General features: G+C 46.0%; 1 protein-coding gene across 1 annotated transcript in view; it reads left to right on the top strand.

The window, feature by feature from the left end:
* The first annotated feature begins 289 nt into the window (after positions 1-289).
* The window catches only part of GALNT17 (polypeptide N-acetylgalactosaminyltransferase 17), a 187,400-nt gene continuing 161,357 nt past the window's right edge, over positions 290-26,332 (top strand). Inside the window, exon 1 of the mRNA XM_062631853.1 lies at positions 290-764. Coding sequence (XP_062487837.1) covers positions 527-764 — 238 coding nt within the window. The 5' untranslated portion in view covers positions 290-526. The remainder of the gene's footprint in view (positions 765-26,332) is intronic.

The raw sequence follows: 26,332 nt of genomic DNA, 5'->3' as shown, positions 1-26,332 counted from the left end.
GCCGCCTCTCCGCGCACCGCGAGGGGCGGGACCTGCGCGCGACTCCGCGCCCGCCCCCTGCTCCCTCCTCCCTCCCCTCCCCTCCCGGCCGCGGTGCAGCGCGGCGGCGGGGCATGCCCCGTCCGCGCAGCGCAGCAGCGGCCCCGCGCCCTCCCGCGCACCGGCGGAGGCAGGCGCGGCGGCGCTGCCGCAGGGCCCCGCGGTCGCTCGGGAGCCCAGGCGCGGGCGCCCTGCGCGGGGCATGAAGTTGCGCCGGCGGCAGCGCGGCGGCGGGCGGAGCGGGGCGGGCTGCCCCGGCGGCGGTGGCGTCTCCTGTGCGGGGCCGTAGCTCCGCCGCGCCTCGGCGAGCCCGCGCTTCTCCTCCCGGCGCCCCGCAGCCCTCCGCGGTGAGCGCGGGGCCGGGCCGGGGAGCGCAGCCCTCCGCGCCGTGGGATGTGCGCGCAGCGGCGGGCGGCTGGCGGCCCGCTCCCGCTCCCTTAGCCCCTGCAGGCAGCGCGGCGGCTGGCGGGGCCCCTCGGGAAGTTTGATGGCTTCTTTGCGGAGAGTCAAAGTCCTGCTGGTGTTAAACTTGATCGCGGTGGCCGGCTTCGTCCTTTTCCTGGCCAAGTGCAGACCCATCACGGCCAAGAGTGGCGACTCCTTCCATGACATCCACCCCAGGGCAGAAGTGGCCAACTTGACCGCGCACGGCATCAGCTCCATCCAGGACGCAGTGCTGAAGAGACTTTCCCTCCTGGAAGACATCGTCTACAGGCAGCTGAACGGTAGGAACAGTTCTGCTGCTTTTAATTGTCATTAGGGTACGGCGCGGGGGTGAATGGAGGCAGTGGGCACAGGGCTGGCTTGGTAGAACCGCGCTCTTTCCTGTATAAACCTGCAAACGGAGGCTCCGTGCACTGAATCGATTTAGTATCTGATTTCCAAGTTCCGTTTGTGTTTAAAGCTCAGAGTACATTGCACAGGATGGGAGGAAATGGGAATAACATAATGCTGCCTTTTAGGTTTGTAATAATGGTCAGGAAATCACAGTGGCATGATTTCTGCATCGGATGAGGAGGATGTTCAGCGGGCTAACACGGGCTGGAGCTGCACGCTGTATATTGATCGAGGGAATGGATTTTACTACCTTGGAGTTTGGTTTAGTGAAAGGGAGTTTTTAAACGGCTCAATTGTGTTGCATCATTCGAGTGCAGAAGGTTGGAAAGCAAACGACACTTTCTCTAGTAAGTTAAGCAAACTGTTCAGTGTTTCCTATGGCTCAGCATTGACAGCTGCTAATTAAAATCTCAAGTAATCTTCTGTTTATAGCGTAGGGAAGGGATTTCCATTAAAATCTCACCAGGTTCAGTAGTTCGGAGATGCAGAAAGAGAGTTTTAAAGATGCCATGCGGGATAGAGAGGCGTGAAGATACGAGGTATCTAGGTGAGGTTTCTAATTAAAACACTGGCTGGGGAAGCTAACTTCTTGGAAATTGTTCCCTGTGGGATCACAACTGGGAATGTAATCTCAGTCAAGAGCCCTGTTGATGGCTTCCCGTCTCTGTAGCGTTAACAATTCAAGTTTGCCTGTATCAGAAGCAGCCCAGTTAATGTTTTTGTCAGTGTGATTCCCTCTCCCAAGTTTTCAGTAGGAGGCTAATGCATGGATAGGTGTGTGTGGATCTGAAAGCCGCTGTGGCTCCCTGTGGAGTCAGTGCTATTGCAATTTTACGTGTGCACTGAGGACGTGAGACAGGTGCTGGAACACAAGATACCTTTCCTGCTGCATAGTAGTTGTTTCAATTGGTGTTTGTACTTTGGGGAGGCACGGTACAAAACAAGAAGCCCTGAGCTGGGTGGGCAAGTGTAATTTTCATTGTGACTTGATGAAAACCCTGTCCTGGCTGTGAGAGTGCTCAGCACCAAAGATGTCGAAGCAGCACTATTGGGTGACCAACAAGGTGAAAAATAAGAATCGTGAGGAACAGGGTAGGAAGCTGGATGTTATTTCCAGTCAAACTGTGAAACTGGAATTGCTGGGAAGAAGTTTCCAGGAAGATTTTAGCACTTATTTGAAAAGGGGGAATAGCTGCAGTTTGAGGCAAGAGACCTCGTACTGGGACCTTAGTATTGCGCAAGTAGTCACGATGCCATCTACCATTCCTGCAAATACAGAGAGAGTTGACACTAAGTTATTACCCTTCTGCTGTGGAGATTAACATGGGACTCCCTGCTCCTGTGCTCTGGGCTGTGTTGGAGTAGCTGGTGCTTGTGACAGGAGCTGAGTGCAAGGACAGCTCTGAATGTGCTGCTTCCTCTGTGGGCTGCTGTGAGCACGGTGTGGTGCAGAGGCTGCTCAGTGCTGAAGAGCACTCGTGCACCTGAAGGCCAGGGGAGGCAGGAAGGTAACAGAGACATTGCTGTATCCCAAACATTTTCTTAGGCAGGCAGAAAGCTGAGCACCTGAATCATAGAATCAGATAGGTCGGAAAAGACCTTTCAGATCATCAAATCCAGCCAGCCAGCACTGCCAAGTCCACCACTAACCCATGTCAAATGTCAGGTGTGGCAGCTTATCTGGCTGCTGCATGCTGGGGTGATTTATAGGAGCACTGCTGAGTCTGGCTGCAAAATAGCTCTGGCATGGCACTTATGTAACTTTGGGACAAGTATATATTTGGTAGTCGTGGTTTAAGCACGTTGGTACATGTGATTTTGAGAAGAGTACAGTGTGCTCTGTTCTTGGAGGGATGTCTGCGCTTGTGCGTCAGTGACACATGGCTCTAGAGCAGGTTGGGGGGGGCAGGTGAATCCTTATCGCCACTAAGAGGAGCCAGTAAAGTGTGCTGGCAGCCAGGAGATTGCTGTGCCCAAAATGATGTTCATTCAGGGCACCTGGAGAATACCCAGTGCTGAAATCCTGGTGCCTGCTTGAGGTATGCAACTAGGAACTCACTTGGTTTTTTTTTGACTTTAGAATAGAGAAGTTGCATGCGGGTGAGAAGTGCCTGACAAAATCACCATATGCTCTCAGACAGGCTGCCTGCAGAACGCAGCCACTGAGAGAGCTCTCTCTGTTGTGTGAAGTTATGCTTTGGTTTAAATCTGACTGATGGTTTATCATGTCCAAAGCCACAGAACATCATATAGAGTAGCCTGTGGGGAGCCCCTGCACCTCAGGGAGACTGGGAAGCATTTGGCCAAAGAGAGAAACTAGACCACAGTTTGGGTGCAGTCAGCTATGGATTATTTTGTGCCTTGCAGGACTTGGCTGGATTTCAGTGGGAGTTGAAGCCATCTTTAAAAAACAGTCTCTTGAAGAGCTGCATTCTGTAGGGATCAAAAGAGCAATCTGACCTTCCCATGGTATGATTTTGGGGTTTGAATCCTGTAGCGTAAAGCATGTTGGAAAGCACAGCTCTCCGATGCGGCAGCCCTCTTCTTATGTATATATTTATTCATTTCTGCTAGTGCTGGCTGTGAAAACAGGCTTAAACACACTGCCTTGGTGCTGGTAAAGGAATGGCTTTACACAATCCTTCCTTTTGAAGGACATTTCTCTACAGTACCATTCTGGAAATAACACCAGGCTCTCTCTTAACTCCTCTCCATGCAGAAGAGCTGTCACAGACATGGTCCCATCTGCCCCATACAGTAACCCCTCACTTTCCAGGTGATAGACCTTGCTTTTGTGGTGTCCTTCAGCTACTCTTAGCTGGGGTTGCCACTGCACAAAGCTCTGCCATGTCAGCCATGGGGTGCTTCTTTCAGATGGCGGTTGGCACAGTGCCTTGGGGATGCTAAACAGGATCTGGGAGCCACCGCAGCAGACAGCGCCTTTGCTGAGTGTTATCCTAGCTGTAATTCATAAAGTATCTATGAGAAGACTTGGGTTTGTCTGAATTTGTCTACTCAGTTGTCTCTTGGCCTCAAACTGATTGGGAACTGGATATGTGCTTGGTTCTTTCTAAAAGTTCATTATTGCACAAGTCTTGTGGGTTTTCCTTGTTGCTTTTCTGTTGCTTTCTGCTGGTCTCTAATCGGATGACTGTCCTGGTTGCCATGAAGTGCAGGGGAGCCCTTTGACATGGAGCAGTTTGTGTGTGCATGCACTTACCTAAGGATTTGGAGCATTTTTAATGTGTCTAGTCACTTTTATGGATGAAATTTTCTTGTTCAGGAGGCATTCAGAGAAAGCTAATGAAGGTGAGGAAAGAACATGTACACTTTACTGCAGGTATTAGCTACAGCTTGTCTCCTTGGTCCAAACCTAATTTTCTGTGTGCTGACATTTACATAAGCAAAAATTGTGGTCCAGATTATCTCCAATTGTATGGAGATCCACACAAATGAACTTCTCTGTTTGGCTCTGTGTTTACAAAGGGGGAGTTTCTGTGTTTGTGTGACAAACCGCTTAGCTAGTGAGGAGCTGGAGTGAATAGAGACTTGAAGAGAACATCTAGCTTTCCTGGCAACCCTGTGTTTCCTGGAGAGTGCCAAGCACACTTCTGTGTACCTAATTCTGTTCCACTGGGGCTAATGTGGAATCCAGTTGATGACCATGAGGAATTGGGGGAATTGTGGGAATTATGCATATACAGGATCCTGAGTCAGCAAAGATGGGACAGCTTTTTAACTTTAGTGGCATATAGGAGGCTCCAGTTTGCATCATGAAACAGCATACAAAGATATGGCTCATCATGAGACCCCTATGCATCTGGTGACCATTGCATGGTGAGAAGATGCTAATCCCTTCTACAAGCAACAGCCTTGTCTGGCTGTTTATAGCAGCCTTCCAGTACCTAAAAAGACTGACAAGAAACCTGGAGAGGGGCTTTGGACAAGGGCCTGTAGGGACAGGACAAGGGGAATGGCTTTAACCTGCCAGAGGGGAGACTGAGATGAGCTCTTAGGCAGAAGCTCTTCCCTGTGAGGGTGCTGAGGCGCTGGCACAGGGTGCCCAGAGAAGCTGTGGCTGCCCCATCCCTGGCAGTGTTCAAGGCCAGGTTGGACACAGGGGCTTTAAGAGTCACAACACATTGTGTATAAGATCAGGGAAAATAAAAACCATTTGCACATTACTGTAAATGAGAGGCCAGGGCAGTAGAACTGCTGAAGTGAAGCTGGCCAGAAAATGGGTGAACAGCGAGGGTTTGTCTCCTTGTAGTGGAGAAGTGCAGAGAGAACCTGCTCCTTTACTACATGTGAGAAGTTGAATGGGAGCTTTAAATTCCTTGATGGTTAAAGAAGCCTGTGCTGGAATGATCTGCACATGCTGAGGTATGAACAAATGCAATGCCAGCAGCCTCCTGCTTGCAGAGTGTGCTCTCACCTGCTTATCCAATTAGGAAATTTAACTCTGAGAAGACTGCATGTGGACACTGAGGCTGCTACTGGAACACAGCCTCTTCCATGCTCTATCCCCCTTGTAAAGTGGCATTTAATTAACTGATAACACTTTGGAGATATGTGGATTTACTTCCCATAAGGATAAAATAATGCTTATCTTCTGTAGCACTTATCATCCCCAAAGCACATTATGAACTTAGCTAACTAACTATAAAAATTATATGTGTAAATAAGGCAGATTAAAAGTGGTTCTATCAACCATTTAGTATGTAATAGTGTTACACCCACAGACTGGTAATATTGAGATGTTAACAGGTGGGTAATACATTAGCTAAAATGCTAAGAAATTCTCTGATTAAGATAAACAACTAAATGGAAACAGCTGAGAGTAGGGAAACACTGTTTGTAGACAGAAGGGCCCAAACTTTAATGAAATAAAACAGCTTTTTATATGAGCACAGCCTTGCTGGGTGAAATCCTTTGATAGAAGAGATTGTGCTGTGGAGATGAAGTGACAGACTGTGGGGATGTGACTGCTGTTATCAGTGGATTATATCACGCAGGATCCCAGGTGCTGTTTCCATGTTTACTCCACTACCGTGATATTTCTAAAGTAGAAACTAACTGTGTTACTCTGGTAAAAATTGCTGCTTTAATATTTATTCTATGCCAAACAGATTTGATTGGCATGCTCCCCATTAGGAGTAACACAAATAAGCAAGATTTAGTACAGGTTCTCAGCCTAAACACACTCACTTGTGCATAGCCACAGGGCACCTGAGAGCTGCTCTCAGTAAATTACTATCATTTGGGTCTGATGCCATCTAAAGAATGAATAAGAGAAACACTTTTTACAGAAATAATAAAGTAACAGGCGAGCCTTCAGACAGACGTTTAGGAAGCATCTGGAAGCTTAGACTTTAACTGACATTTAGTTTACAACCCAGCTGACTGGAAACTGATAATTTTTGGTTTTGATAGATGTTTGGCATCGCCATCAGAATATTCACTGTCAGTGGCAATGCATGAGTAATAAGCCACTAACACATTTATCATGCAGAGACAACACGAGATTCATGAGATGCAACAGCAATGACCAGGAAATAGTGACAACATTGGTATTTTGTTCTTGCATATTAATTCAAGTCTGACTAAATGGAGCAACAAAACCTTACCTCGGTGGTAAAGCTGACAAAGGTATGTTAGATTTATGCTGCCAAATGAATCAGGTGGCTTTTAGGATTTTTTTTGTAAGGGTACAGTTAAAAAGGTGCTGTAATTATGTGAATTACAATATTATTTCCAAGCCTCAGTCTGGATCAGTGGTGTGCTGTTGTGTCTGCGGTAAGACGCATTTGGAATTGGATGTATTTGGCAGAACAAAGGGTATCTATTGAGTGACATTTCAGTGCCCAAAGGCATCCTGCCTGGCTTCCAGCTGCTGCTGCAGGAGGGCATGTCCAGAGTGTGACATCAGCTGAGCTCACTGAACATCTTGGGCACCCTGAGGCCTCTTGGATGGCAGCTGAGACAACAGAGTCCCCTGCTTGTGTCTGGTAAATCTTTCACTTCTGTTGGTGAGGACAGGTAGGCAAAGTTGGCTTTAGCCATATACTGTCAATGTGGGATTTGGTAGAGTCCTTCTGGTCTACTCTTGGCTGCCATCTTCATGACTTCTGGCAGAAAGCACATGGCATTCCTCATATGAAAAAGCTGAATGCTGCCTTTGAGCAAATCTGCCTGTTAATGAGGCAGAGCACTAAAGAAAACTGGAATGAGCCTTCTCAGGTAATTTTGTGATTTATGCCACTAATCTTTATCTAAAACTGAACAATCTGGTCCAGATGTTGTGGCAGGCTGCCAGTTCCCAGCTCCTATAGATACACCTGAATCTCTGGGCATTCTGCACCTTCAAATGTTAGAGTCAAAAGGGAGATTTTTTATTGGTAAAATGTCCTTATTGAAGTCTGCAAAGAGCTGTTCAAGCTGAATACGCATCATATTGACCCTGCTATGAGTCAACAGCAGTGATTCAACTTCAGTAATGTATCCTAATGGTACAATGCTGTTTTTCCTAAACAGTTTTGGGAGTACCAGCAACTGTATTTTCTAAACCCCAATCCCTGTGGTCAGATTTCTTCAAGAACTTATTGAATACTTTACGTCTTACTGCTCTAAGCATAGCTAGTTCTGCCTGTAAATCTAACAGCTATCGACCCACATTCTGACATTCACTGGTGGTTATCTAAAAATGATGTGGTAATGATGCAATGAGAGCCCTATGTAAAACCTTATGTGCAAGGAGAGGGCTGTGCTGAGCCTCCCTCTGCTGCCACTGAGCAGTTACACACGCTGCTTCTGATGCTGTCTTTGATGCTCATGTTGGTGGGGAGATGCAGAGTTATCTGAAAAAGACAGTTCCTTAAAATCAGGAGTGAATTGGAGGAAAACCATCACACTTTGTCTTTCCATAGAATTTCAGAATGGTTTGGGTTGGAAGGGACCTTAAAACTCATTCAGTTCCAACCCCCTGCCACAGGCAGGGACACCTTCCACTAGAGCAGCTTGCTCCAAGCCCCTGTGTCCAACCTGGCCTTGAACACTGCCAGGGATGGGGCAGCCACAGCTTCTCTGGGCACCCTGTGCCAGCGCCTCAGCACCCTCACAGGGAAGAGCTTCTGCCTAAGAGCTCATCTCAGTCTCCCCTCTGGCAGGTTAAAGCCATTCCCCCTTGTCCTGTCCCTACAAGGCCCTACATTGTTTTGAAGATACTTGGAACTGGCATCGAAGAACAACAGAAAAAGTGAGAGAGATGCTTGACTGTCTTCTTACTCCTTACCATAACGAATGACTGGAATGTGGCCCTAATTAAGTGATTACTACTCATATTATGACCCTGCCCAGCGTGGTACATGGCCCGTATATTTTGTGCTATAAACCAGGGAGAAATAGACCATTCCCAAAGTGCTTATCGTTTAGCAACATAAATCATGCAAGAGCACGAAGCAGAAGATGGGGGTAGAATTAGACCTAATGTCATGTTAATTCCCTGTGGCTTTTGTATTTAAACTCATGTTGGTTTAAATATATATTAATTATATATCAACTAGGGGAGATACATAAGAAAATAATAGAGCAGGAAGATGTCCAAGTGAAGGTGGAGGGAAGGGGGACTGCAGAAGTGGTGAGAGCAGAATGCAGGGGTGAGGTTTCACCCAGGAGTAGCATGCTGAGCCAAGTCATGAAGCTGGAGGGTCTCTGTGGGCTCTGAGGGGTGGAGAGGGGGAAGGCAGCATCCTCTATCTGCATATGCTCTCAGGATTTCTGCCTCCAGAAGCGTTCCTTGCTCCTGTAAGTCATGAGGGACAGCTTCAATATTTGGTCCACAATTAGGAAAATATCCACCATGCACTAATTCATAAGGAGACACTCAGCAGGACCTTGCTTGTGGGAAGGTGATGAGAACCAGACGTCTGAGTCTGGAGGAGCAGACGCTGGTGGTGGAGCAGATGGTGGTTGTGGAGCAGATGCTGGTGGTGAGGCAGGTGCTGTTTGGATTTGATTGACCCTGTGCAGTGCCCAAAGGGCCAGAGCTGGTTTTTAAGTTCTGCAGGTGGAGGTCAGAAACAAACTGCACTGTTTGGAGAAATAAATGAATAATAAACCTAATGGGGCAGGGATGGGTGAGCTGCTTTCTCCTGTGTGAAGGGTTAGGGTGCATGGTGCAAGCATGGTGCTATTTGATTAGTGCTGCGGTGTGAAGGGACAGTGTCACACCTGGATCATGCAGATGGTGTATGGGTATGCAGACAGTTCTCATTTAGGAATCTGCCCCTGTCAGGAGCATCTAAAGGTAGGTAACAGCTTTTACAGTGTCTTACATGGAAGGTGTTACTGGGGTCAGGTCATATTGACTTCAGTTGTCTTTGGATCAAGCACTGAATCAATAAGTGACGTCTGGGGGAGTTTAATAGCTCTTCTGCACAGACATGAAAGGGGTTAGGCAGTAAAATGGGGTTTGACACTTTCGTCAGTCTTCTCTGAGGAAGTTGCTCAACTTCCAAACACTAATTGATGCCCTGTTCCTACCACAAATTTTCCTCCCTGCTGCTGCTCCCTGTTGGATCCTATGGAACAGCATCAGACTTTGTAAATTAGAACCAGGCTGCAGTGAGGAAAGAGGCAACGAAAGGAAGGGAACAAAACTTTGAGATCGTACTTCAATTTGCGGAACCAGCATAATTTATGCTCTTTGTGCAGCTGTTAGGAAAATCCTGGAACTCCCTTGAATGTCCAGCTCTGGTTATCATTGCTGGAACTGTATATCCAGAAATACCCAGCTCCAGTTGTGAATTGTGATTGCTGGAGTTGGGTAGCCAACAAAAATAATTTACTCCAAAGCTGCAGACCCAGGTGTGGATGCTCTGGTAGCATCTTATTCTGAGGCTGCCCAGCTCTTTCCATAATAAGAATTGCTTGAATTTGTTTATAACTTTTACAGTTGGGCTGAGGTGATCAAATATTGTCAAGATCACATTTATCTTTAATCCCAGCAAACTGGTCCAGATGTTTTTTGAAATGATGTATGAGGAAAACATGTTCCATGGAGGGGACAAAAGCTGGTATAAAGGGAGGAGGATGGGGGGGACTGAACTGTCTGCTCCAGAACACCGGGGCTGAGAAACTACAGGAGCATGGAAGGGGGAGATGAGGAGACTGATGTGGGTGGGCAACATGGGAACTGGGGGGGGAGCATGGGGCAAGGAATGCAGGCAGGCACATGGGCAGGGAGCAGTGACCCTGTGCAGCATCTCTGGTTTGCTCCAGAGATGCTTGAATGTAGTACGGTGGCTGAGTGGCTTTGTTACAAGTAGTGGAAAAATGGCTTTCTTCAGAAAAAAAAAAGTGTTATTTTCAACTTAATATTGCATAGAAATGAAGTATAACTGAGGAGATTGGTTCCTTCTAGAAACCTTAGTGCGGAATGTGGGTTCTTGGGTGTTTCTGCTGTTGTAGTGATTAAAGTGTTAGCCTTGTAGAGCATTGAGGAGATGTGTGGGTATAAACCAGGGCAGGTATTATTAGCTGTGTAAAGCAAAACAATACTGTCACTGTGGAAAAATTACAGGTTTGTGCTGAAGCAGATATTTAACCTTTGTTTTTACAACTCCAGAAATGAAGCAGTTTGTTTCTTAATGTAGGCTTAATCCTCAAAGTGTGTGCTGACTGGATTTTCCCACATGAATGTATGAAAGGCTGGGCTATTAAAACCTGCTTTAATGATCTCTTTTCCCATAACTCCTAATATTTGCCATTTACTACTTATGATGTGCCTAAGTAGTTCTCATTTGTAGTAGGTATTTTAAATGCTGCAGATGTCCTAGTTTCAGGCTAACTGCTGGTGACTGTTTTCATTATGTCTGAGAATTGAGTAGTGCGGGTGATTTCTGCAGGTTGGCATTAATGCTCGCCTCGTACTGTTCTTCATTAGAAGGTTTTTGATGTACGGGTCCCCAGTGGAAGCAGAAATAGTTGGATTTGGCAGAGGAGCAGCAGTGCTGGAGAGCACACTCATCTTTTCAGTGAGTGTTGTTTTGGGGTGTAAGTTCATGCCAAGTCGGAGAGGGCAGACGGGTGGGGGGGGCTGGTGTGGGGCACGTTTTTGGGAGTTCCTGTCTGTTTGTCCTTAGGGTCTTCCAACACATTTACAGTAGAGGAAATGTGGCTGTTGGAAGGGGACAATCTGGGCAGTGACTTTGCAAGCAGTTTGTGGAGAAGGTCTCTGCCTGTCCTTGTCCTTGACCCACGAGCCTTGTGTTCCATTTTCTCTCTCCTTCCTGCTGAAGAGGGGAGTGACTGAGCAGCTTTGAGGGGCACCAGGCCTCTAGCCAGAATCAACCCATCCCAGTCTTACAGTCTGATGGCCCTCACTGCAAAGCAGAGAGCTGAGAGTGCAAGAGAAGTGGTGATAAAAAAGAAGAACCTGTAAAGTGCAGGTTAGGAAGCAGGGGCTGTACTTAAATTAAAATACACAACCCGGTGCTCTGCAACCAAGGAGAGGCTGTTAACTCAGTTGTCTGTCCTCCCCACACTTCATTTTACCTTGAATTTTACCTGTTGGGTTTTTTTTTTCTTCTCTTTTTTTCTGAATCCCATTTCTCAATCACCACCAGAGGCAACTCCAGCTGTGACTTGACAGCTGCTGCTGTCTTCTCCAGCATGTGCTGCCAAAAGTCCCAGTTGATTCTAGGGCTTAAGGCACAATGCTGTCAACTTTCTGTGTTTGTTTCCTACTATAAAATGCTACATATTAATATTAATATTGCTCTTTCCAATTTGAGAAGCCTCCAGGCCTATTGCAGTTATGTTGGTTTTAAACCTCAGGTTTTGGCAGGTATGTCCTAGCAGTAAACACGGGTTGTGAGCATCTCCCAGCACATGGGCAATGCTTTAGGCTGGGGTGCACTGGATAGCACTGAAGTCTGGAACTGGATCCTTAAGTTATTAAGGAAGCTTAAATGTAAGCGAAGCTTTGAATACAGTCCTTTCTCTTCACATCCTGTGAAATAATTCCTTCTGACTTGGAAGAAGCAGCTCTGGTGCCAGGGGTACCATGTGCTGCAGGTCCTTCCCATGCTGAGCATCATCAACCAGAAGCAGCTCCTCTGGCACAGACCTCATATGCTTCTACATTGCCTGAGCTGCTTTCTTGCTCCTTAGCCACAGGCTGCCTTCCTGCTGGCTGGAAGGCAAAGTGCTGCTGCTGTAAGAGGCAGCTTCACACCTACAGCCTCTCTCTTTCCTTAACAAGTTAAAAAAAGAGGATATTTTTCCTTTTTGCCTGCTTCTTCCTTTGCATTTCTCACACCTCCACACTGAACCTCGGCTTAAAATCTTAGAGAACTGAAACTTAAACACTTAGGGTTGGAAAAAGGCAAAAAGCTGATCCAGGAGTCTTCTGACTGGATCAATGGAGCAAAAGAACAGGCTGAAGTGGCACAATTGTGAGTTAGGAGAACTTTGCTGATCGTGCTGTGTCAGGCTCTTGCACCAGGTGATTATCTTCAGAGGTGCATAAGGCAAATGCTTTTCCAGGCTTAGGAAATTTCTTTATACTTAAATTCTAAAATGATTTCTTTTTTCCCTTTTCTCTTTTTAAAACAAAATTGCTGATGGAGCATTCAAGCACTAATAGAATTCTTGTGGTTCATTTTCTTTGACTCATTTTTTGGCTGATATTAGGTAAAACCTTCTCAGTGCTTGCCTTCTGTTAGCACTGGAATTCCTCTTCATACCTTTAGTTGCATTTTCTGTGAGTCTCTCATGGGGATGGCTCAAACTGATGGCAATGTTTAAAACCCAGTAGCTGGAGTGTCTGGATTGTAAATCCTGCTGCTGAGTGGATCCTACCTGTGTCCCTTCACGGGGGGTGGGTTGGGAATGAACCCAAGGAGCTCGCTTCTGTCATTATGGGTGGAAGCTGCATTCTTCCCAGGGATTTCAGCAGGGGTGGGATTGTGCTTGTTTTACGCCCTTTATTAAGCGCCAGTGTGAATTGGAAAGCTCTATGTTAGGTTAAAGAAATAAAAAGGTAGAGCCTATTTTTCAGGCTGAAATTGGTATCATTGATATCTACTTCAAGAGATTTTCTCTTCTTCCCCCCCTTGCTAGGTCACAAAGACCTTTTGTATTCCATTTGCATTTTATTATCTGTTGGGGATTGGACTTGTAGCTACGTACCATATTCAGACCTAACTGTATGGCAGATACCTTGCAAGCTTGCATTCCTTTTTCATGTTTCGTGGCTATTTTTGACAAGTAAATACAGTTTCATATTTATACCCATGGCTGGAATCAAATTAGTCTGAAATTAGCCTTTGCTCTTACAATGCTTTGCACATTTCTAGCATGTAGGAGATAAGGTAGGAGAGGAGCAAACCTGCTTTGAAGCCGAGCTGATTTCCATAGCAGGCAGAGTGACCTACTTAAAGGGAGGGGGGGAGCATGCGGAGTCAAAAACAGGCTTGTGATCTATTTAATTCAATTTCCAAATCTCTGTGTCAGTGCTCCCGTGTCTGAGCCCTCTCCTGACACTCACCTGACAGCACTGAAGAACTCAGAGCTGAAGAAACATCATTTGTCCTACAAGGATCCCCTTTGTATTAAAGAGAATTGTGTTGGCGTGGCCATGGGGATAGAACTGTGTTCAGTGCTGAGGCATTTCATAAATGACAAGATTCAGAGAGGGCTTTGAGGGGATGTTAATCACTGTTGAACATTTGTAGGAAACCTGCTTCCTTGCTTCACTTAAAGGAGAAGGCTCTCGAGCATCATATTCAAGAGTACAGGATGTTTGGGAACGTCCGTGTGGAGAATTGCCACACGGTGCAGCAGATCTGGAGATGCCCCAGGAGGTGGGTTGGAGCAGCAGATGGGAATTGAGGAGCATTGGCTTCTGTTCTACACACTCCTCGTTTGGTATCCAGGAGACCCGTGGGGTGTCTATGTCTCATTCAGGTCTGCTACAATCTTAGTAGGGGATCTAACCCTGCAAAACAGCAAGCGTCAGAGTCTGGAAAGCCAGTGCTGTCCATGGGGCTGGAGTAGCAACACCATTTACTGCTTGTTGCCTTATGTAGTGTGGTGTGAAGTCAGTGTAATGTGTGCCCAGATCAGAATGGCCATGGTCCCTCCAGACACTGAAAGGTGTGAATTTATACAATAAAAGCCGAATTGTCAGTCCTGGTGGTTTTACAGCTTGTTCAGAGGACCAACCCTCTCTGGGTTGCTAAAGGCTCTGCGTTTGGTGCTGGTGTCTGGTCTGTAACCTGTGTTTGTACTTTAACTTGATTTGCATCATCTGCAGACTAGTTTATATGTTCAGGACCTGAGTTGGGGGCAGCCCATGCACTGCAAGAAATGGTGATGGTCTGCACTTTCACATGCTTAGAAACTGATAGATACTCTGCTTGTGCATTTCAAGTGTTATGATGTTCTGGTATGCAGAAGGGGAGGGCAGGTTGTTGCTGCAGACTTCTGGCTGAGACAGTCTTGTCTGATGTGAACCTTCTAACAAGCTTATGTAGGGACGAAGATTTGTTCATTTAGTCAGTAAAGATACTAAAAGTTTTCTTTGCTCGCCTTGGATAGGGACAGATACTCTGTATGTGTGTGTCTGGTTGCCTTTACCTGAAATCTTTATTTCTTCCAATACCTGCGTGAAACGACGTAAGAACTGCCCAGCCCTGGGGGTAGTTGTGTTTTACTGGAGCCGTATGTTGAGTTTGTGAAGCCCATTGAGAATTTGGCAGGATCTATGCACTAAGTTAAAAATGAAGAACTGATGAGTAGGTGAGAGAAGATGGTCACAGCCACTTCAGGGCATTCCTGCTCCCCTTATAATTTTGTTCTACGCAGTTATTGTTCCTTGATGCTTTTAAAATAGCCATTCTTCTTTTTTGAGTCAGAACTCATCTCTTTTTAACTTCCATTTTTCACTAAGCAAATTCGAGAAGTCCGGAGGAAGTCTTGTGGCCTGTTTTAAAAGTTTTGTGTGTTTTAAGTAACATAAATAAAATAGAATGTCACTGACCCACAGCAGAGAGGAAGGTACGTCAAGTCATGCTGGACAAGGGGCAATGGCTTTAACCTGCCAGAGGGGAGACTGAGATGAGCTCTTAGGCAGAAGTTGTTCCCTGTGGGGGTGCTGAGGCACTGGCACAGGGTGCCCAGAGAAGCTGTGGCTGCCCCATCCCTGGCAGTGTTCAAGGCCAGGTTGGACAGGGCTTGGAGCAACCTGCTCTAGTGGAAGGTGTCCCTGCACATGGCAGGGGTTGGAACTGGATGAGCTGTAAGATCCCTTCCAACCGAAATCATTCTGTGGTTCTAGGAACAGACAGTGGAGAAAGCAGTAAGTCCTTTCTCCCAGCTGCATTGCAGGGTAGCTCTGTGCCACTTGTGTATTCAGAAGTAATGTGTGCTTGCACCGTGGGAGAACATTTGCAGTTGAAAGCATGTTACACTAGCAGTGTCTGTGCTACTCAAGGAAAGAGTCCAAAAACTTGCTCAAGTTCACAGGCATGGGCATAAAGGAGAGGTTGTAAGAGGCAGGATATTGCCTAAATAAAAGCAGTTACCAAAACAGGACCATTTCTACTCACCAGAAAGCCAGTTGGGAAGGGAGAGGTAAGAAGTGTTTGTGGCTCTTGTCAGGATTAACTCTGGAAGGGCTGGCCTGAAAACAAGATTTGGGTACAAAAGGGGAGACAGCCAATGAGGAAGTCAAAAATCAGAGCTGTTGTGTTCCTTGTTCTGATATACCTGTCTTCAGGTAAGTGCTAAATGAAATCTTAGGTTTGATATTGTAGCTTCTTGCCTTTAGCTGTAGGTAGTTTGTTGTGGATAATGGCTTCCCGTGGCTGGCAAGCCATTTTCAAGGTCTTTGGGGTCCTAAACCAGCAGTGACCATCTCTGACAGTGCCAAGAACATTAACCTGAAATGAGAGATAGTGGGTGTGCTACAGGACGCTGTGGGTTGTATTCTTTTCAGGGCTGAAACCTGAGGTAAGATGTCTTCGACAGATGTAATTTAATCATTGATACACATCTAGGTGAAGAGTAAGTCTCCCCATGTCATAACACTTGATTTCTCTACTTCTGACCATCTTTTAATTCAGTTATGCTGCTCTGTGGTGAGCTTATAAAATACAAGGATTAAGCCTTATGCTTTGAAACCTAAAATGATTCCATTATCGGTTGCTCCATGTGGATGGCAGTGGACAAACAGAGCTCGGGCCGGGTGATAAATGCCCCAGAGTTTGTTCTTGGTGTTTGGGAGCTGGCAGGGCTCAGCCCCAGGGAGTGAGAAACCAAAATAGTTGAGAGATGATGATGCCAGTGTCCTTTTTGAGACGTGCTCGTCCATGGCATAGGATAAAGTCGTTCCCGTGGGTATGGCAATACAAACACGAACAGCGGAGCTCTTGGATCCAGTTGTGAGAGATGGAACAGATGGGCCCTTGTGTGCAAACAGAGCATGTTCCCTGTTCACTGGCACAGCAGTCAGCGTGTCTGTTGTAGGAGTGGAGCTTCAGTACTGCCAGGCCCTGAAAAAGCTCTGGAAAACCATATTTTCTTGAGAAAATTAATTAAGTAGCTGTTTTTTCTAATAGATGTAGACTGTCAGCTTGTGCTGTTACATATGGAGGTTCTGCATCGCTGAGCCTTAGAATTTCTTCCTTCTTGCTCCTGGGAAGCTCCTGTGATTCCTTGTCCTGAAGGGCAGTGAAACCACAGGTTGCTGCCTCTGACCTCTGCCTGCCTGTGACAGTGGGTCCGCTTGCAGTGTGTGTACGTGCTGACAAGACAGAGCAGCTTTCCAAAGCCATGGAATGGATAAATACCCATGAAACAACTTACGGAGCTTGTCTTGGTGTGGAAAAAGGATGGATGCAGCCACTTCCAAAGGGTTAGTGAGTGGTTGCTGGGATGCTTCTGAGCAAGGCTGCACCACATGAACTAAAGCTGTCTGGGGCTGCTGGACTGGGTGTTACCCTTTGTACCTCTGGAAGAGAGAGTGGGCTGCTATCTGCAATAAAAGGGGTTGGAGAGAACCTCTCTCCCAGAGGGAAGAGGAGGATGCAGGTTTGGATTTTGAAAAGATTCTTGTATCATGTTTCTGCCCTTAAACCAATCTGCACTGCACTTTGTGCAGCTTGATGCTCATGTGGCTTTCCGAAGAGATGCTGGGTCTCATGTTTCCAGCAGATCTTGAAGCTGAGATTAGTTCAGTGCCTCCTGCTCAGGCGTGCAAGTAAAGGAGCAAATAAAGGGGTAGACTGAAAGAGCTGGGCTGGTTCAGCTTGGAGAAGAGAAGGCTCTGGGGAGACGTTAGAGCAGCTCCAGTGCCTGAAGGGGTGACAAGAAACCTGGAGAGGGGTTTTGGACAAGGGCCTGCAGGGGCAGGACAAGGGGAATGGCTTTAACCTGCCAGAGAGGAGATGGAGATGAGATAAACGATAAATGACGTAGCTAATTCTGTACAGAAGCAAGTGTGGAAAGGTCAGAAAGAACATCTACAGTTGGGGTCAGTAAAATCAGGTTTTTCATATTTTCTAATATCCATAGTACTGGGTGTCTAACTGTGGCTTGATCATTGCTTTCATTTGCTGAATTTTTTTGGGCTGGATGTGTCATACCTGAGAACTTTCAATGTGTACCATGCCTGTGATACGAAGCTTCCCTCTGTCAGGACCTCCCTGCGTTCCTGCCACTGCTTTCTCTTTACAGTTTCATTTCTTCACCTTTGCACAGTTTGATTTCATTTTACAGCTTGCAACATGAGGTCCCCAAATTGTGTATGTCCATTAAGCAAACATCTCTTTCTATTTAATAAGCCACCTTTTAATGGGGGTCAGCTGCAGCCGTGAATGTGTAACAAGGGTTGGTTGCAAGCCCTGTAATGGCAGTGTGTGAGGGTGCTTGCTCCAAGTCTGCAGATGGGTCATTTCTTGCAGGGGCTTTGCGTGGCTTGTGCTCCTCACCATGCTGCTTGTGTTGGATCGACCCCTCACGCTGCCTGAGCCCCTGTGATTGCCCTTTCCTATCATCTCATGAAGTGTGCAGGACCAACATCTGTACAGAGAAAGGCATCTCAGAGGCTCAGGTTTTGTATTCAGCTGGAGGCTGTCCCAGATAGAGCAAATATGTATGCAAAGGAGTTGCAGTAGGAGCTGTTTCTAGGAGCTCAACTAAGGGATGCTCTTCTGTAGCACACATGGGAGATTTTGCCCTAAAATGTTTCAGAATATTTAGATGGCATTTAGATGACAGCAGGTGGAGTACCCGGACATAGGTTTTGCTTTGCTTTCTAGCCACCAGGAAGAACCCCAGACCAACTGCTGCTGACTGAGAGCTTGTATTATAAAAGCAGGTCCAGGGTAGAAAGTCAGAGCTGCCCAAGAGCACCTCATACTGCCCTTGGCTAACTGACCCATTGCTTAGCGTCAGGAAGTTTGCAATAACTTCTTAGGGTTAGGAAAGCCTCAAGACACAGATGGCTGGTCCAAGTCTTGTGTGTGTAAGCTGGGACATAGGATTTTTGTTGAGGTCTGTGTCTAGCCAAGTTAATTGAGGTCTTGTTTGTTTGCTAAAGCAGCACTGAGGGATTCCAGGCTGCTGGCTTTGTTCTTGGCCCTCAGGACACCAGCAAAGTGAACTTGTGTAAATGCTGTAAGATACATATATTAGTTTATGTATTCTTCCAGTATGTCCTTTCCCATCTTTGCTCATCTCTAGTAAATCAGTGTTCTGGGAAAGAAAACAGAGGCATGAAAAATCTCATAGTAATATGGGTTTAATCAATTCTCCTGTGAGCCTTTCATTTCCAATTTTCACTTTAACATGCTCTGTCCTACTGCCAGTCCCTTCTCTTTGGGTAGCATTTTAAAAGTGTACGTCCTTTGCCAGACTTCTCCTAATAGATTTGGGATGGAACGTTCAGCATCTGATTAAATTAAATTCCCCCTTCACCCTCGAAAGAAAATGATGTTTTTTTTTCCAGAGCAAAACGTATTTCTAATGCAAGTCAGTGAACTTCTTTCATCACCACCCTGAGGTAATTTGCTTTGTCATCTTCCTGGCTGCTCTGACCAGTATATCTCTCCTGAGACTTGCAGCCAGGGTAACCTGTTAATTCTTATGGTAGTACTGCCTTTTAGGGTATAAAATTCCCTGTAACCTCTTGTTTTATTCCAAGGTGGCAGTCAGGGACCCATTGGACAACAGCAGTTTTGTTGGCCTGTGTTAAACTTCAACTGGTGGCTTTAATTGGTGAGACTTTACACCTTGCAAAACTCCTCTGGCTTTCTGCAGTCACTTGTTAGGGGTGATGCATCTTGCTGGGCTTGGCCTGGTTTTCCTGCTTTCCTTGAGCGGTCTGTCACTGGCTTATGTGGGCTTGGCTTGCCCAGTGTGGCAGCTCTCATGGTCAACACCCATACAGCCGTACAAGAAAAGCCGTGGCTGCCCCGTCCCTGGCAGTGTTCAAGGCCAGGTTGGATGGGGCTTGGAGCAACCTGTTCTAGTGGAAGGTGTCCCTGCCCATGGCAGGAAGTTGGAGCTGGATGAGCTTTAAGGTGCCTTCAAACCCAAACCACTCTGGGATTCTGTAACCTTGACTAGCAGCGTTGTGCTTTAAATCTTTTTTCTTCACTCTTCATGTTGTTCTTTTCTTTCCTAGTTCTGTTGTTCTCTCTCCTGTTTTTGGATATTAATACCTCTCCCCCTTTATTTCAGTGACTGTTGGAGTTGTGCTTTAGCACCAGTCTACAGCTTAAACCTTAGCAAATGGACAAGCGTACTTGTTCTGCAGCACAAGGGAGCTCTGTCTCAGGGGTGAGAGTGAGGAGGGAAAGGAACGATGTGATGAAGAGGTCAAGTAGAAGGCATCTAGAACTAGACAGGAGGATGCTTAAGCCAAAGCTGGACATGCCAAGAAGTGTCATAATTCTTTTGATTGCTTTAACTGGTGTTTGTACCCCAGGTTATGTACAAGGGTCTGGATGCTTCATGTTACTGGCTATTGACCACCCATGGGCGTCCGTTCTTCTCTGAAAACGTTGTCAACAGCTTCCATGGAGAATTGTGCTCCACTTATGGCTGGAGCTTTGCACATAAATAACTTCAGAGCTGTGGGAAACCTCCTCTTGTAACCATTGTCCTCGGATTGTTAGGAGCTGACGCTTCCCTGTGTTTACCTTGTATTTCTCTGTTAAGGACGTACGATTATCCTGTAGCAGGTGGCATTGCTGTGCAGAGAAATCTATGTTTAATATCTCCAGCCTTAACTGTTGTCATGAGAAGAATGGATTTCTCCTCTTCCGTGTATTAAGGACATGTTGTGACTTTCTGGAATCACTGCAGGAGTAAATGATGTATGAAATGAGAAATCTCTGCTCCGTGCGCGCAGACACAGCCAGTGCTGTAAAATGCTCAGCTCAGATGCAGCCAGAAAAATCTCTCAAGTGTCCAGCGTGACTCCTGGTTCTTCCTCTGGTGAAGCATCTTCGCCAGGTTTGGCTTCAATTTTTCCCTGGTGTGCTTGCAAGCCTTGGTTGATCATTACAGAGAGAGATGTCCCTGTGTGCAGGGACTGTTTCCTTGAAGCTTGTAATCAATGACACATGCTCATTAGCACTGGGTGGAAGTTTCTTGTTCCTTCAGAGCCCCCGATCCTTATATATTAAAATCTTTATATAGACCTTTCTTGTGTAGGTGTCTCACCACCCTCACAGGGAAGAGCTTCTGCCTAAGATCTCATCTCAGTCTCCCCTCTGGCAGGTTAAAGCCATTCCCCTTGTCCTGTTCTTACAGGCCCTTGTCCAAAGCCACTCTCCAGGTTTCTTGTAGCCCCTTTAGGCGTTGGAGCTGCTCTAAGGTCTCCCTGGAGCCTTCTCGAGGCTGGACAAGCCCAGCTCTCTCAGCCTGTCTTATAGCAGAGGTGCTCCAGCCCTCTTATCTTGGAACTTGTTCTGTTTGTTTTGTACCCCAAAACAGCAGAGACATGGGAAGGAGGTTGGTTGCTAAAACTAAACTAATGGGAGTTCACTTGGTTGAACAATGCAGAGGATGTCTTGTGAAAACCTCAAGATTTTAAATGTCAGATTTAAGAAATTTTAGAGGAAAAAACCCAGCTCAGTAGCAGCTGTGAGGAACTAAAAAGGTTCAGATTAGATAAAGGATGCTGCATGTTTTAGTGGGCACTTCTGTGCTTTGGTGTATGGAGCAGCCAAAAGGCTTGTACATCTTACATTGAAAAGTGGCAGCAAGAGAAGCCTACAGCTTCTTGTAAGGTGTGTTTGAGGGGGTAAAAGTATAGGACTACGTGTGTTTTCTAATTTAACCTAAGCTGCTTTTCTGGAAAAGGAGATTGTGTAGTTCATTCTGATGCTCTCCAAGATCCTTGCAGATAATTCAGTTGCAGAGCAATTTGGAATTACTCACAAAGGACATTTTTCTTCCTATCTTTAACAACAAGGCAGAATGACTGAGAGATAACTCCCTTGGATTCATACCAGGAAGCTGCATCAGTGCTCCTGGGAGAGTGCCTGGAACTCACAAAAAATACCTGTTTAGCCAAGGCTGGGTGAGTGGTCGGTTCAACACACACTGTACCTCTCTGCTTTTGTAAGTGGGTCCTTCTTCCAGATTATTTGAGATGAACCCTTTTCTCTCTTCAGAATTCCCGTGTGACACACAGGTGACATTAACCCTTGGGGTCCTTGTGTGATGTTTTTGGTGGTGGTTTCTTGTGTTTGTCATGCGTGGAGAGAAATGGTGTTCTGTGCCATCAGCTTGCAGACTGCCCCCCTCAGCAGGACTCTGCTGGGAACAAATAAATCAAAGCTGGGGAGGGGTGAGAAATGAAAGAAGTGATTTTGCTGCTGTTGTAGCACTGACGTGGCCCTTTTTGCTTTGCTGTACTATTCAGGCATGCTTGATCAGATGCAAGAGCTTCAGTGGTTGCAGAATAGGGCTGTTCACAGCAGACCTGTACCATGGGCGCTTGGCAGTGCTTTTAAGTCTGTTCTTTTAAATTTTAAATCACAGTTTTATATGATTTTCTGTTGAGAAAAAAGCTTTATCAAGCATTCATTTGGGGCCTTCCAGCAAGGCTCTGAAAACTGTTCAACGTAGATCCTCCTGCCATCTGATCTCTTAGCAGGGGCTGTTCTACAGAGCTGCAAGATTGGCTCTTACGTCTTAAAACCATTGGAAGTACATCTGTGTGTGTTTGCTGGAGGTCGGCTCACTGTGTGTGGCATGTGGTGCTCTTCAGCTTCTTGTGCTGCCGTTTCAGACTTGACATTTCTCTTCCTTCACGTGTTGAAATCTTGCTTATCCTCCAGCTGCTGTTTCTGTGTTTGAGCCCCTCTTCTGCTAGCTTTGAGTGAAATCCAGTTTAAAACTTCTTCAGTTGGCCTCTGTTTCAGGAGTGAAACAGCACTTGCAGAGCTTTTACCAGCACAGCAGCGACTTGCAAACAGCTCTTGGAGGAGCATTTTCCAGACCCACACATGCTGGTTTGTTGTTCTCAGTGCACTCTGTACAGGGTTATTGTTGTCTTGGGCCCCCTCATTGATGTTTTGTAGCATTTGTAGGCACCTTCCACTAGAGCAGGTTGCTCCAAGCCCTGTCCAACCTGGCCTCGAACGCTGCCAGGGATGGGGCAGCCACAGCTTCTCTGGGCACCCTGTGCCAGTGCCTCAGCACCCTCACAGGGAAGAACTTCTTTAACATAAACTGTAGGGAAAGTCTTTTCAGTGTCACATGGGCTGTTTGGCCATTAGGAGACAACTGATGACTTCCATTTGAGAGAGGTGCATTTTACTTTTCTCTAGCACAGACCTGCAGAGGTGCCAGTGTAGGGAGCAGTGGTACGCAAGGAGGTCTCTGTGAGGCTTACATTGTCTTGGGTTTCTGTTTTCTTTTCTTGTTACAGGCTTATGTTCATGAAAAGTGGTAAATAGGTTCTTTGGTTTAGACTTTTCATCACGGTCTAATGGTTTTAGATGTGTGTTTTACAGTAAAATTAATAGTTTGCTCTAAAAATACAGCCACAGAACTTAACTATGGTAATATAGTAATGTTCTAGAGAAGTGTAATAAACTGGTGGTTGGAACCACTGTGCCTGGAGACCTGCAGAGCATGGCTGTAGGTGGGAGGATTTCTGTCTGCCTCATGAACCGAGCAGGGGACATGGCTCTCCTGAGCCCCTCAGAATGGCTCAGTAAACCTCGTTTGGCTTGTAGGACTTCTCCATCAGGACACACTGATGGCGCTGGAAGCTTCAAGCCCTCATTAAATAATGCACAGAAGCAGCATTGCGTGGTCTGTAACTGCACAAACTTCCCAAGGAAATTGATGTCTTTCGTAAGTGTGGCTCACAGAGGCTCATTTTGTGTGCGTGTGGGCAGGCTTGATTCACCCAATAAACCCTGCTGTGTGCTGTGAGTGTAAATCCTGGAAATCAATGTATTTCTTTCCCATTGAGCAACTCATGAATGAATACAGAGCTGGGCAAAAGCAGCTGGTTCATGACAATGGTTAAGCAAGATGTTACAGGCAGGTGTGGTAGTCGGGTGAGCTAGAATCCCATGGGTGAGTCCTGATCCTGATTTATTTTGTCCTCTGCCAGTAGCTGAACCTTCCTTCTCTTCATACTAAATGCCCAGGACACTTCAGAGCATTTAGGAATTGATTTTTGTCTTTATTTTCAGAAGGGAAATCTGCTCATCACCCATGTTTGTGGAGCACTGTTTGAATTGCTTTCCTTCCTTCTTGGGAAGGAGAGGAGGAGGAAGCAAGTGGTTACTGTCAGTCAGGCAGCTTTCATATTCAGCCTTTGGTTACGGTATGTGCATTGGGACAGACAAGCAGAGTGCCTGCTGAAAGCCTTAATCTGTTCATATTAACTTGCATACTAACTTCTCCCGAGAGCTTACACTGCTCCCTCTACCCTTCTTCTCCGCTTAATGGCCTCACATCTTTATCCTGTGAGGGAGGGGAGGATTTTTCAACCCACAAGAGATGTGCTGAATGATCGTTACAGTGTTAAATCCATACGCTTTGATTCCTGGTGTGCCAAGCAAATGCTCTTTCACTGTTTCAGCCATGGGCATCTTTTCCCTGGCTCCTGTGAACTTGCTCAGCTTTCCTCTTATCCGCTGGAGACATCTCCAAACAGGGTATGTGCTGGCAGCCAGCCCTAGTGGGAGGGTGACTGTAAGGAAGGCACCCTGGTGGGGATGTGGACTGTTCTCTGGAGCTGAATTTGGGGTAAAGGTATGGACTAAGGAGCTATGTTAATACTTCTGCTTGAAACCTTGGGGAGCAAAAGTCATGCGCAGAGCAAGGCTTGTATGTCACTGGTTTTCCAGGTAAGCTGTAGCTGGATTAAGTTGTTGGGGTCATAATTTAAGTTCTGTCGGGGTTGCCTGATGTTCGGGAATGCTGGATAATGCTTGTGTATGGGCACAGATGGACCATGTGTGGTGTGCTGTCGGAGGCTGGAGGTAGATGTGCTGCGGCTCCCTGAGTTAGTGCTGTTGGGGTGCCTGGCACGTTGCACCTCTGATTTGTTGTGCTGTTGTTGATGCTGATGTTGCACTATTTACATTCACATAATTGCATTAACATAAACAAAATATTTATATTAAAGGCATTGCAGGAGAAATATCACTTTCCTCCTTACCATGTCTCTCATCTCCATATTCCCGTCTTTTTCGTTATGTACCTTTTGATCTTCACTTATATTCCTATTTAAAAAAATCTGCAAATCTTGAAGGTGCAGCTGATACGGACTAAGATAACTCATGCTAGAGCAAGAATGATGTCAACCTTTCAGATACATTTCCCAAAGCAAGAGCTCCTGAATCCTGCTCTCTGTTTAAGGAGGAGATTTTCCAGGGCATGGCGTTAGGTGGTGTCAAGAGGAATCAAAGGCTACATTTTCAGAAGAATCTATGTGGACTGAAGGGCTAATTTTATCAGGAGTCAGTAAGACTTAGTCTTTTTTAGCAGTTAGGCTTAGACATGTGCTTAAATTGCTTAAGTTCATCAGTAGAGCTGTTGAGAGGTGTGTTAAGATAGATACATAAGATTGTGCAGGATTTCAGTACCAGCCTACCTATAGAAAAATCAAAGCATTTAACTTTCATATGTGTTTTTGGAAGCCTCATCTTTAATCTCAAGGCATAGCTTGAAGAGTCTTGCTTTAGATATCCCCTGCTAAAAATCTTTGCTTTTGTGCCTGGGGCATACTTTTCTTCTCCCAGAAAGCAAAGCTGTTCTACTGCACCAAGACCAAAGGTTATAGTAATTATAATTAATAAGTCTCAGATATTTTTCCCTGTTGCTCTTTTCTACTACAGGCAACTCATAACACATTTTCTGAAGCAGTTGCTCCAAGGCAGAAGCTTGTACATTAAGTTTCACCCTGGAGCAAGTTCATATTCTCAAGCTGAAGATAGAGGCTTTAACAGGACTGCTGACAGGCTCCTGACACCCCAGCTCAGGCAAGTGCGAGGGGCTAACATGCGATCGCCTGGATCTCCTGTGATGCTCATCTGTGTGAGGGAGGAAGGAGATCTGATAAGTCCAGCTACACCAGTCAGGTTAGGCCTCTTCTGTGTCTTGAAGATGAATGTCAGGAAGCACCTAAGGCAGCTGTATTCTTTGGACTTTCACCCTGAATTATTTAAGCATATTCATACCTATTTTTGCGCTGTATTACATCTGTGGCGGTGTGACAGAGATACTGTGGTTCATCCAGAACTCTGAAGTTAAAAGATGATTTTCAAGCAGCGGTTGCTGAAGGGGTACCTTTATTTTTTCCACCTTTTCCATCTTATCCAGGATATCTTGTTAAAGGGCCCAGTTTTTCATTTGCTTCCCTTCCTGTTGCATTATTACTTGTTCTTGCATTTGACCACGTTGCAATTTGTTGGTTTTGCTTGCTTCTGTTTGGTGTTAATCCTGACTCTTAGGTTGTGTTTGAGGTTAAGCAAGTACTTAATGGCTTTTGTACAATGAGGAGTCTGTGTTCCCTTGAAGATACAGGCAGGGTGGATTTTTTTTGTTGTCATTATTGTTTTCTCTTCAGTTGAAGCCTAGGGAAAGGTGCATCCAATGGGAATAATCATGTTTTCAAATTAAGCGCAAGTAAGTAGACATAAGTAGTTGCTGGACCAGTGCTTATGGCTGTGGCAGCTCAGAGGATCTCTGTGCTCTGACTCCTGTGTCTCCATGGAAGTCTGCTAGAAATGTGGGATCCATCAGGACTTGCAGTGAAAGGCAGCTTTAGTTGGGTTACAGAGGAAAAGTAGGGATCAAGGATGACACCTAGAGTCATTAAGCAACATTGGTAAGCACATTGAGCAACCCGATCTAGTAGGAGGTGTCCCTGCTCATGGCAGGGGGTTGGAACCTTAAGGTCTTTTCCAAA

This window comes from Pezoporus occidentalis, unplaced genomic scaffold (assembly GCF_034315485.1).
Source record: "Pezoporus occidentalis ecotype Australia unplaced genomic scaffold, CSIRO_AGI_Poc_V1 ctg110, whole genome shotgun sequence".
Lineage (NCBI taxonomy): Eukaryota > Metazoa > Chordata > Aves > Psittaciformes > Psittacidae > Pezoporus > Pezoporus occidentalis.
The sequence above is the reverse complement of the archived record's forward strand: the minus strand, read 5'-3'. Positions and strand labels throughout refer to the sequence as shown.